This window comes from Citrus clementina, unplaced genomic scaffold (assembly GCF_000493195.1).
Source record: "Citrus clementina cultivar Clemenules unplaced genomic scaffold, Citrus_clementina_v1.0 scaffold_7, whole genome shotgun sequence".
Classification (NCBI taxonomy): domain Eukaryota; kingdom Viridiplantae; phylum Streptophyta; class Magnoliopsida; order Sapindales; family Rutaceae; genus Citrus; species Citrus x clementina.
Genome location: NW_006262075.1, coordinates 15,488,748 through 15,501,744, shown reverse-complemented (window position 1 = coordinate 15,501,744; position 12,997 = coordinate 15,488,748). Strand labels below are relative to the sequence as shown.

The following is a 12,997-nucleotide window of genomic DNA, read 5'->3' as shown; positions in this document are numbered from 1 at the left end:
CGGTTCTAGTCGTGAAGACAACCACAAATGTTTCCATAGTAGTAAATTGCACTAAGCTCTTTGGAGGTTTAAACTAATTTATTGTAAATCCATCTTATTTAAATTACATTTTATTATTTATATATTTTTGTATTAATTTTATTTTCAATATGGAAATTTAATTGAACTTAACCTTATTTAAAAACATAGTTGAATTAATTCTAATAATAGTGCACAATTAAGTTTGTTTATACGTATATTTTTATTAAATTAGAATCGATGACATAAATTAATAGACTTTCGGACATAAAGATGTACATTCAATAACATATTTTAATCTAGACAAAATAAAACAATATAAATTTTAATTTTCGTCAAACTCAATCTAAATCTTACAAGATAAGAGATGAAAGTCCAATCCCTTTTTTAACCCAATCACATCATTGAGCATAATTTTGGTATCAACAAAAATTAATTAAACTAACTCATCTATAAAAATTAACATCATAAAATGCAATTCAATAAATAAGAATGTATAATATGAGGAAAAATGGACCCCACACGCCGCGAATATAAATGATAGCGTGAACATGGCCCAAATTCTAGGACGATACAGACAGCCATGAATCCAATCTGAAACAGTTTAAAAATTAATTTTTTATTTATTCAATTGGATACATAAAATCTGAACTCCACTGGAATCTATAAACATACACTTCGTAGTTTAGTTTAGAAATTTATTGAGTCAAAAATTTACTCGCACATTAATATACATGGCCCAGTAGTAAGATATTTTAAAAGTTAGAGACAGTTTAAAAATATCGTAATTTTTAAAATAATTGTTATTAGTTATATTATAAAAATAATTAAATATAAAGAAAATAAGTTAAGTGTTTGGTAAATTTTATTTTTAGAAGTACTGTGAATTTTCAAAGGGACGTTTGGTAAATTTTACTATTAAATTGCTGAGAAAAAATAAATTATAAAAATATATATAATATAAGATAAAATTTACTTATACATATAAAATTATGTACATATAATATTTTTAATTGTGTATTATAATAATTTTTACTAAAAATAAAATTTATAATATAAAATTTTTTTATCTTAAAACAATTGATAATTAAATTTATAATATAGTGAAAGAAATTTAATAATAATTCAACCCACAAATTGATATTAATAAATTGATATTTATGAATTATAATAAAATTTATTAAAATATCGATCTTGTTTTTAATTTAAATAAGGATAATTTTGGGTTTAGATAATAATTTTAAGGATATTTATGGAATTATATTAAAGATAAAATTAATTCTCAAAACTAGAATTTAAAAGCTACTCATTTCCTGCTTTTCAAAATCAACTATAGGAGGCGCTGATTTTGACAAAAATAAATTTTATTTTTTTTACCAAACACTAAACTTATCTTTTAAATTTTAAAATCACTTTTAAAACTTCTTAAACAATCCTAAACGGGCCCTTAATATGTCTAATATTCTCAAAATATCTTAACTAACTAGAAATTTTATTATATTATTTCTAAGATGGTTCTATTTCATCTAATATTTACCGTAAAAGTTATATTTTTCTTCTACTCTATTCAAATTAATAAAAGAGGCCGCCCACAAAAATATCTCCTACAATTATTTAAACGATTAGATTTGATTATATTCCATCAATAATGTTAAATTACTGTTTCTTGTGCAAATATTTAATAAAAGTGCATTTAGGACGAATGTTATCAACACAAATAAATAAATAAAGAGTAGTTATGCTAAGTGGGAATCTTGATTTAGTCAATTATTTAGTCCATCTTTGCCCTTTTCTAGAATCAATTTGATTGTTCATTTATCTTGTTTAGCATGTTGATGATTGATGCCATGTTTGCCTGCCAAGAAAATTTCAATTTTAGATTGGTCGTGGTAGGCTTCACAAACTTTGTATAGACTGACAGTTAAAAAAATAAAAAAATTATCTGGGTCATAAGTTATTTTTAAATTTTAACTAACCTATGTAATTTTATCAGATCAAATTGCAAAAAATTCATGAATTCTATCATTATTGTTTTAGACTATAGTTGTTAATTATTATATCCACACAAGAGTAATTCTCAATAATCCAAGTGTAGTTTAATAGTCAAACATTCTTGAGGTATGATATAAGTTACACCATTATGTAATTTAGCCACAATCTAATTATCATTAACTACAGGAACATATATGAAACTATTTACGTTCAGTCAAAGCAGTCAATTTGAGCTTTTGTTTTGGATACATGGATGTGTGAATACTCTTTGCAAAATCACTCATTATCATGTTTTGTCAAATGGTCAAGTCTATGGGAACTGCAGTTATGTTTGTTTCTTTGTTTCCCCATTTCCTTCACAAACAATAGATATATTTATGCCCAAATTAAACATCATGGGAACTTGAAGGACCAAATTGCAACAACATATTCAATTACATTCTTTGCTTTCCCTGAATAATGCAGCTTCTGCTATTTATCTTATTAACGACAACAAAAACAGAAACAGGACCACTCAGATCAACAAAGGACATTGATTCCCTTCTAGGAATGAATAAAAGGTGGCTCTAATTGATTGGCTTATTCGTTTAACAGGTCAAAATCTCAATTGCAGATCAACAAAGGACCAATCAACCACATAAAACTATTAACAGCTTGAAGAACACTGATTCCCTTCTAGGAATCATTTTACAGAGCTGCTTTTTCCATTCTTATTAAGAGCAGCAGAGCACATTGTACATTTTATTCTTTCGAAAGAATGAATCAACACGGTTTTGATTTACCTCGAGGCAGAGCCAGCTACAGTTCTCAAGAGAAAACACAGAAGTACGTAATTACAAAGAGAATCCTACAAGGTTTTCAACACCAAGTGGCAAAATACAAGATTCGCCAGCAGACAAGCTGGATGCATGACTGTAGCAACGGTAGAAAATGATCATCCATTTATCGAACGATATCTGATTAACTTCGCACCAACGTATCTGCAAAATAAACCAGCAAAATGGTGAATTAGTTGTACAACAAGCATATTCTTCATACACAGGAGACTATTTTGGGCCTAATATAGAACAATCGGTTACCTTCCAAGCATCATCAAGGTGGCCTGGGGGTTGGTTCCTGGTGATATACTAAACGTTGATCCATCAACAATCCTGAGAGCATCGATGCCAATAACCCGAAGATCACGATCAACCACTTTGCCCACAACGCAGCCTCCGTGATAATGCCATATGGTGCTCACAGTTCTTCGGCAAAATTCAGCCATCTGGGCATGGTCAGATTGATCCACAGGTAGTGCAGGCCCTACAAATCTGAAGTTCCGAGCCCCAAACCATTCATGTAACCTGAAATCGTCCATTGAACGACTTCTAAGCACATCCCCTATCTTGCGTGTACCGTTTATGCACCTTTCTACATCCACAGGATTGCTGAAGTAATTGAAGCGAACAATTGGATTCACCCTCACATCTGTTGAAGCCAGCCTTAGTGAACCACTGGAAAGTGGCCCAATGATCTTCTCCATCAGTGTGGCAACAGTGAGATACAGAGGTGGGGATGGTGTCCTAATGAAAACAGAACGTGGAAGGGATGCAAAAGGAATGACAGTCGACGCTGCTTCAACATAAGCCCCAATTTCGGTAATCCCGACAACTTGAATCAAGGAATGCTCAAGTGGAATTGGAGGCACAATAGAGATCCCATTCCTCGGATTATCATACATATACTGCCCTACATAAGGATGATGGTACGCTACTGGAATACCCAAAGATGATAGATAAGGCCTGGCACCTATGCCACTCAAGAACAGCAACTGAGGACTCCCAATAGCACCGGCACATAGAATCACCTCACCCTTTTCCCTAACCATGGCATGATGATACCGCCCTGTTCGATCACGATAAACAACACCAATAGCTGCCTGCCCAGATCCGGGATAAGGTGAACTAGCTGCCAACAGGACCCTCTCTACACTTGCATATATGGCAACCCTAATGTTCCTAGCATTTGCATAGCTTAGAAGATCAGCAGCACTATGCCTTCTCCCTGAACTATCAAAAGTCGTACCACCAATCTTAGTCCCCACAACATGATCTACCCTAAACCCATTATAAGGATCAACACCAGCCTCCAACAATCCATCTCTAACAGCAGATTGCCAATTTCTCAACTGAGGCCTAAACACAACCGCCTCCTCAACCCACTCGTACGATTCATTCACAACTTTAAGATCCCAATTCATCCCTGACCTCCGATAAAAATCTTGATCAGCACGACTATAAAAGCCAGCATTAATGGCACTACTGCCTCCAAGAACACGCCCCCGGGCATTAGGGACTCCATCCTCGGAAGTAAAGCCCTGAGCAGGGGAATCAAATGTGTCTGTCTCCATAAGGGCTGTCAAGAAACCCTCTTGAGTCATCAAATTGGGCTTGCCATAGGCAGTGCCGCCACGTTCAAGTAAAAGTACTTTAAAGGATTGTGAGAGTGTTGCGGCTAATGGGCACCCAGCAGTGCCGCCACCTACTACAACGTAATCATAGTAATCCTCTGAGGGAAAATCAGTGGCGTTGTGCACAAATTTTAAGTAACTTGGTTCTGCTACAGAGAAAATGAAAAGAAAATGTCACTAGGGTTTTGTAATTTAGAGAGTGCTTGGTTACCAAGAAAGTGAGTGAAAAGTGAAAACTATAAGCAAAAAAATGAAAAATGTAATCTTTTTATCGAATTTGTTAAAGTGACGTATCTAATCGAAAACCGATCTCAGTTAAGTAAATTAGAACTACTCTAATAACAGAAACGTCCGTTTGGTTTCCAAGTAGATGCCATTTCCTCTTGGTTTCTTGCGTTTTCTGGGAATCCAAACAGGGAAAAGAAAGCAAAAAAAGAAAAAAAAAAGAATGGGGTTTTCATCAGATGAATTAGCAAAAATGACTAAACTAACCTTGGGTTTGTCGTTGAGAGTGGGGTCTTGCCCAAGAAACAACGGAGCAAACGAGCACCAAGAAAGCGATGTATTGAAGAGAAAAGCAAATGGGGTGTTTGGGCGCCATTTTTTTGTGAATTTTCTCGGAGACTATGAGGAGCAGCAGGGAAAGCCGAGAGAGGGAGGATTAATTTTCTCGGCGTTTCTTGGATATGAAGAAGAATTTTCTGAGCGTTTCTTGGAGATCAAACAGAGGGAGAGAGCAGAGAATGGCAGAGAGAGGGAGAGGCGCGAGAAGAGCAAAGGGCGGTGTCTTTTTTATTAAGGATTCAGTTAGAAGACCGTTATTTATTAGCTTCAACGTCTTATCGTCTGCAGCCCGATGCAGGATATTAACTGACATGGAAGCTTTTGATTGGGTTCTAGAGAAGACATTGCGGCTAAGGTTCGCTACACAAATTGCAAAAACGCTATTCGACAAAACCCCGCAGATAATTTTAGAAAATCAACAAAATAACTTTACAAAATTATTATATAAAAATTATTTTACAATGACTAACTATGTTATTTTGCTATGATAAATTAGAGGATTTAAAAAACGTGACATTATTTTATTTAATGAGCATAATGGTGTCTTACTCAAAATTTTTTTTATGTTAGATAAAAAGCAGTGATTACAGTAATTCAAGAGTATTTTACTTCATTGTTTAGGCATTGTTTGATGCTAAGAATATTAATAAAAATAAATAAAATCTGCTTATTTGATAGGACTTAAATTATGGCATGCAGTACTTAAGGGTTTACTAAGATAAAAGCTTTATGCACATAGAATTTAATATGTTTCATGTTTAGGCTTAAAATTGTTAACATTGAACTATCAATTTGGTATAGGATTATAATTCTCTCCTGATTTGATCATATAATGAGCAAATAACTTAATTGCTAATTAATTGTTAATAAATAAATAAAAAATAAAAAAAAAGTTAAATCTTACCCATACACTATTACTAAAAAACACATGATAAAAGATTTTTAAAAGTTTAATAAAACTTAGATAATGAGAAATCCTATTCGTTTAGTACAAGGCTATGGAATCCAAGTTGAATTCTTACGTGTTAAATAAGGGATCTTTTATTTGCACATTTTATTTGGAAAATTGTACTTATTAATGTTAATATATACAAGGCCATGAATTATTAATGGGAGTTGTTACAACTATTAACTGTATCTGATCCTGATGTGGTTCATTAATACAAAGCTTTTGTAATTTGTAATTAAAATGACTGTAAAAAGTGGGATTTGAACCTGTTGCTTTCAAGCGCTTAATAATTGCTTGTTTGTAAAAGTGCTTCTTGATATGCGGGGTGGTGATTTGGAAGGCGAGTAATGATGTAGTCACAAACTCTTGTACAAATTTATTTTGTACAAATTGACGTGGCATGATAAGATTGGTTGAATTAAATATTATTTGGCCCACATGATTTGTTTTTATTATTTTATATTTTCATTCAACCAATGAATTAATGCCACGTCAGTTTGTACAAAATAAATTTGTACAAGAGTTTGTGGCTGTATCATTACTCTTTGAAAGGCACATCATACCACACTTGTTTTGGAAACAAGCAAGTATGACTTATTCGTGTCCATTTTTCAGTTGATTTCATTTCGTTTTTGTCCAAATTTTAATAGATAATGATAGATATTCTAAAATCTAAATCTTAATTTGAATGTTAATTGATGTGATATTTATTTATTAAATGATGATTAAATATTTTATAAATTATAAAATTCATTATTCATTTAATGAATGACACACGAGATACTCAAATTGAGATTTAAATATTAAAATCCTAACATTATTAAATTTTAGTAATTACTTATGCTACTTGTTTGATCTTACTGTTCGACTTGCTTAATTGGAATCTTGCACCATGTCAAACAATTTTATTCGGGAGAAAACTTACGTGAGATTGGAGTACCACATTACCCGTTCATCTATATAATAAAATTGTAACATAAATTTATATATTTTTTTAGAGTTGCCAAAATATACTATTCTTTTGGATCCCTTATCAAATTGAAAATTAGATTAATTATTGATGTTAATTTTCTAGTGAGTTCATAATGAACTTAAGATTATTGTGTATATCAAATTGAAGTAACTAATATTATTATTACTGATCAATAAAATTCATCTTAAAAAAAAAAGAAAATGAGTTTCGGTAGAAAAAATACATCATGATATAGGAAAAGAAGATTATTTGAAACACACATTATATAAATTTAGTACGTATTTAATGCATACTATGATAGACTCCACATGCCAAGCGTATCTTTAATGAATTCAAGAAAAGAGTCTATTAAATTAACTTAAATATTTTACTTGAAGTTTTGACACATATTCCCATATGTTGAATTTGGATAATCCAATGGGTAGATATAAAAACATTTACAGGTGAATTACATAAGATAAAATGACAAATTAATGAGAATTTATTTCAAAATTTTAAGTAAAAAATGTAAGTTGAAATATTTTGACCTACAGAAAAATAATGTATTTTTTTTTTGTTTGATGAATTTCTTTATGCATGTATAGAAAAAAAAAAGAACAAAAATACTGTTGACAAGACTTTGATTATAATACTTTCCAAATTCCAATTTTTTTAAAACCTAAATTAAAAATTAAAAAAAAATCGGTGCTTTTTTATTTTTTAAGTTAATTTTCAATTGCTCATTGGCTGTCGCGTACTCGCGTTTTATTATCCTCGCCTTTTACTTCTCTAACACACGCTCAAGAGCGGTGACATATCTCCAGGTAATTCAAATTTGAAATTCCACTTGTTAATTTTTTTTTTTTTGGGGTATCCAATTATATAAATTTGACATATCGCCTTTTGCTTCTCGAGCCGCCCGATCTTATGTGTTTTGTTTTGTTAATTTTCTGTTTGGATGGCGAGAAAACTATACGGAAAATTTGATAAATAAATTTAACTTTTGTACTGAAGCCAACATTTTGTATATCATCACGTGAAGATTTATAGTTGACCCTGAGAGATAATTAGTTTTTGCACAAATTAGAGAAGCTTGAGCTGCTCTAAAGAAATCTTCTAGAACTGTTAATTTTGAATTATTTGTTAAAAAATAAATAATTAAATTAAATCTCCAATTCTCTGATTGAGCTTGAAATTGGGTTATTGATTGGGGGGAAAAAAAAACTTTAAATCTTATGAGGCTTTAGTATACTGAGTTGTTTGATGTTCATTGGATGTTCGATGGTGCCTTATCTTGCTGTTGTAGTTTTACTCTTGTGTACAGTGATCTTTTAATGTAGAAATTGACTATCTGATAAAGAGGGGAAGAAGTATGGTAGTTTACTTTGAGGGACATTTTGCTTTGGTACTATATCCATGGTGTATTATCAGGAATGTGGTAGCTATTGGACATGGTTCTAGGAGGTATGCATGTATTGCAGGGAAGTATTAGTGAGACCTTTTTTTTTAATTTTGGGATTCTGCGGTAGTTCTTAAGGCTTTGGTTTCTTTCGTGGGTATGCACATTGGAACATTTTCATGATTCCGCTTATCACCTGTTTGCTGCATAAGCAGACTGGTCTTTGTGGAAGTATTTCTGTTACATATATTTATGGCTTTTTTTTATCTGTGTAATTATGTGGTTTGTGATTTCATCTCTCTTCTTACTCTTGTTTGTTGCAGTTAGAAATCTCCAATCTGGTAGATTTTCCCATCTTGATATTCTACTGTATGTATGCGCTTTCATGCATCTACGTCCTTTTCATAGTACTCAAATTGATGTAATAGTATTACTTTTTCATATTATCAAAGACATTTGCATATTGCTTATGTTGTGATATTACTGTCAACATAGAATAAATGCTGTTTGTACAATGTTTAGCTCCCAACATTTATTTTCCCCTTTTCTTTAATAACAGTAATGTACTCATATTTTGTCAGGGAGTTTAGAGCTAGTTGTTTACAGTCGCCCTTTACTCCTCTTGTGACTTGTGAGCTTTCTATTCCAGATGGATCTTAATGATCTTAACAAGGTTTGGGAGGTTAAGGCTCTCAAGAAGATTGGAGAAGATGATGCAAGACAAATTCTTGAAAAAGTGGCAAAACAAGTACAGCCAATCATGCGTAAACATAAATGGAAAGTCAGAATTCTTTCTGAGTTCTGGTACTGCATTCTAGGCATCCGTTTATTTTGGAATGAATATCATATATTTGTAGTTCTCATCTAGAATTTCAAATTGTAGTCCTGCAAATCCATCTCTTCTGGGGATAAACATAGGAGGAGGTGCAGAGGTCAAACTGAGGCTCCGGAGGCCAAACAGAGAGTGGGATTTCTTTCCTTATGAACAGATTCTCGACACTATGCTGCATGAGCTCTGCCACAATGAATATGGCCCTCATAATGCTGACTTTTATAAACTTTGGGATGAAATCAGAAAGGTGTGCCTTTTACTCCAAATATCAAACAACTTAGTTGCCCCAATAACGCTGTCATTCTGCTAGTTCCTTTTTACAACAATGAGAATCATGCAGCTCCTTCAGTTCAATAGTTGTTTTCAAATTGAAACCCACTACTGTTGGGTGTATGATCTTTTTTGATGCTTGGCATGACTTTAAAAATCGTCCAGCGGGCAAAAATTGAAATCAAGATTATTTCCCTACTGCTTCTTGAGATTGTTGAATGCCTTATGATTCTCAGATATAAATACACTCATTTAATGTCCATGGCTATGTTCCATCTAAATTCTATATAAGTTGCTTATGTCAGACATCATTTGTATCCTTATATCTGCACAGTTTTACCGTTTTGTAATGCAATGCAACTAACTAAAGCAAATAGAGGAATCATCTTGTTATTAGGAATAGTTTTAATTATACTCATACTTCCCAAGGACCTTTGGGACTCAGGAATGTATCGCTAAAGCATAACTTCGTATTGGCCTTCACATTCCCTTTATGGTTTACTCTGGAGCGATATTAATGAAATTAACCAATAACTGGGAAAAGAAGCAATATTAATCATATCATACTAAAAGAAATGTTTTCTTCTTTAAGATATTTTTAGATTAGACGCTGTCATCAAACTTCCAATTGCCGTTGGTTCATATTTCTGTTTTCTTACCGTATATTTTCTTATATATATTTGATTTTGTTTCCATTTCTGTACCACCTGCTTTCTTCTCCATGTTCTCTGCAGGAATGTGATGAACTGATGGCTAAAGGAATTACTGGCACTGGGAAAGGATTTGATCTTCCTGGGAGACGATTGGGTGGGTTCTCCCGCCAACCCCCATTGTCACAATTGCGCCAGTCTGCCCTTGCTGCTGCAGAGAACAGAGCCCGCCATGGAGCTCTTTTGCCATCAGGACCTAACCGTATAGGTGGTGATAGCAGCATCAAAGCTGCACTCAGCCCAATACAAGCAGCTGCTATGGCTGCTGAAAGGAGACTGCATGATGATATGTGGTGTGGGTCCAAATCTTTGAACAGTGACATTGACGTGAGGGAAGATGTTGGATCTTCTACTGATGCTTCAGAAAGTTCGAAGACTTCTTCAGTTTCTAATAACAGATCTGGCCAAACATCATCTCTTCAACCTTCTTCTGGTCAGAAAGCAGTGGACGTTGGGCAGATGTGGCAGTGCAACATGTGTACTTTATTAAACCAGGTAAAATCTATGTTTGTGTCTTCAGTTTTGCTGGCTAATATGCTTCAAGTTTGTGAGATACACTTATCAGATCACTTGCTATAATTTTCTATTTGAGAAGTCCTTTTCTGAACAATGCCATAGTTTATACATCTTTTTTTTTTAAAAAAAAAAAATCAAGTGCAATATGTTCTTATGACTACTACTCAGTTCAAATTTCTTTGCAGTTCTAAACATACTAGAAACTATAATGACCAAGAAAATTTGTTACATTTTGTGTAATCATATGCCATAAGTTGATATTACAGAAACTAGAAGTAATATGATGATAGCATAGAACTCAAGTTTGCCGATGTATCAAAATATGCCCATCCGTGATGATTCTTCAAATGCAGTTTGGTTTGCCTATAGATGCTATGTAGCAACAATGAATTTATTCAATTTTTATGCGGTTATATTTTGCACCCCTATGTTATGCATCCATGGAGCTTCTTTAACAACACTTCTCTCTCTCAGTAACCGTCTCTGTCTCTGTGCATAAATGTGGGCTTATTTTCTTTCATGTACATGTTTCAGTTCTAATGCTTGCATCTTCATACTAGAAACTATAATGACCAATAAAACTTGTTACAGTGTGTATAATCATATGCCATAAGCTGATATTACAGAAACTAGAAGCTATATGACGATAGCATAGAACTCAAGTTTGCAGATGTATCAAAATGTGCCCATTGGTGATGACACTTCATATACTTTCTTTATGAATGCAGTTTGGTTTGCCTATCCTATAGATGCCATACAGCAACAATGAATTTATTCAACTTTTGTGCACTTGTAATCTGCACCCCTATGTTATGCATCCATGGAGCTCCTTCAACACCACTTCTCTCCCTCTCCCTACCTCTCTCTCTCTGTCCCTGTAGATGCACGTGGGCATATTTTCATTCATGTGCATGTTTCTGTTCTAATGCTTGCATCTTCATACTGCAGCCGCTGGCACTAACATGCGAAGCCTGTGGAACTCAGAGAAACAAAAGTGTTGGCAATTTGAAGGGATGGTCTTGCAAGTTCTGTACCCTAGATAACAGCAGCTTGTCCGAGAGATGCTTAGCTTGTGGAGAATGGAGATATTCAAATGGCCCTCCCATATCCACTCCTGGACCCTATCCTGGCACCTGAGATTAACAAGGAAAACAAACATTATTTTGTCAAGGTACACATCCGTTTGTCTGTAATATGCAAACTGTTCCAAAATTGAAAATCTTGTCTACATTTTGATGTCTTTACTCTCATTTTGTACAAATCAAAATGCTTATGATATAACTCCAGAGGGTAATACGTAGTGATCTGTTAATCTTAATTACTTTATGAACTTACACATGAAGAAGGACGAGGATTTTGATTTTCTGATAAGATTTTTAAGTTCGGGAAAGCGGGTGAAGTATTAAGAGTTTTCTTTTTCTTATATTATTTTCTTGAATTACTCACTTTATTAACATCAACAGATGTTTGAACTTTAAGTTCGGGAAGCAAGGAAGGTCTTTGATGAACTTTGAGTATATTCATGTAAACGTATAATAAACCTTCTAAAGCCCACATCTAAAATGATATGGGCCTTCTAATTCGATGGTGCCATTTTGACGGGGGCGGATCTAAAAAGTTAATTTGTTGGCGTAAAATTATAATAAAAATTAATAATTTATAAAATTGGCCTAATGTCAAAAATTTCTTTTCTAATTTACCCCAATTCCAAGAAAATTTTCTAAAAAATTAGTGTGAAAATAAATAAATAAATATATTTTTTGGGTTGAGCAGGGTCAATTGCTCAAACTAATGTCCATGTATGTAAAAGCTGTCCCCGCTGTAGGCGTCTAGGCCCTTGCCTCTTCATGAAAGAAACGTGAATGGGAAAATAATGTAAATATGGGATTTCAAGTTACACATTATACCTTGTCAAAAAAAAAAAAAAAGTTACACATTATACACATTAATGTGGTTAAGATTATACTTATTAAATCTTCCACCACGAGCATATTTATAGTTAATAACATATTATTTTACTAAGTGGGCTTCCAATCATAATTTGTGGCCATATTAAATTTAGGGACAAGTTAAGATATAATAAATTTTACTACATTACACTGGGTGTGTTTTCTTTGTTTTTTCATCTTTTACCTTGTTCTTAATTTTAATATGGTTAAGTATTCTTGATTAGAAAATTATTTTTATTTCTTGTTTAATAATTGTCAATTACAATAGTTAAAAAAAAAAAAAATAGCACAAAGCTCAATTCAACACTAAATCTAACTTCGATGAAAAAACATTATTAGTCGTTTAGAGCTTGCGTCTCCAACTTCAAATTTTCTTATAAAGATGAATTTTGTACAA

General features: G+C 33.0%; 2 protein-coding genes across 7 annotated transcripts; one reads left to right on the top strand and one right to left on the bottom strand.

Annotated features, from left to right (window-relative positions):
• Positions 1–2,641: 2,641 nt before the first annotated feature.
• LOC18037363 ((R)-mandelonitrile lyase-like) lies at positions 2,642–5,237 on the bottom strand. Of its 2 annotated transcripts, none has more exons than XM_024180684.1 (3): positions 4,952–5,237; positions 3,090–4,608; positions 2,642–2,990 (listed from the first exon to the last, which is right to left on the bottom strand). In XM_024180684.1, exons 1-3 carry the CDS (start codon positions 5,058–5,060, stop codon positions 2,945–2,947), a joined length of 1,674 nt encoding a protein of 557 aa, XP_024036452.1. In that variant the 5' UTR covers positions 5,061–5,237; the 3' UTR covers positions 2,642–2,944. The 2 variants fall into 2 exon arrangements, with proteins under 2 accessions (XP_024036452.1, XP_006427723.1); XM_006427660.2 differs by having other exon boundaries at positions 3,090–4,605.
• Positions 5,238–7,680: 2,443 nt separating this feature from the next.
• On the top strand, positions 7,681–12,022 carry LOC18037024 (DNA-dependent metalloprotease WSS1). 5 transcript variants are annotated; one of them, XM_024180923.1, is made up of 6 exons: positions 7,681–7,748; positions 8,647–8,664; positions 8,973–9,127; positions 9,207–9,402; positions 10,160–10,630; positions 11,600–12,022. In XM_024180923.1, the coding sequence occupies exons 3-6, from the start codon at positions 8,973–8,975 to the stop codon at positions 11,786–11,788; spliced, it is 1,011 nt and encodes a 336-aa protein (XP_024036691.1). In that variant the 5' UTR covers positions 7,681–7,748; positions 8,647–8,664; the 3' UTR covers positions 11,789–12,022. The 5 variants fall into 5 exon arrangements, with proteins under 5 accessions (XP_024036691.1, XP_024036690.1, XP_024036689.1 ...); XM_024180922.1 differs by having other exon boundaries at positions 8,647–8,692; XM_024180921.1 differs by having other exon boundaries at positions 8,647–8,692; positions 8,905–9,127.
• The last annotated feature ends 975 nt before the right edge of the window (positions 12,023–12,997 follow it).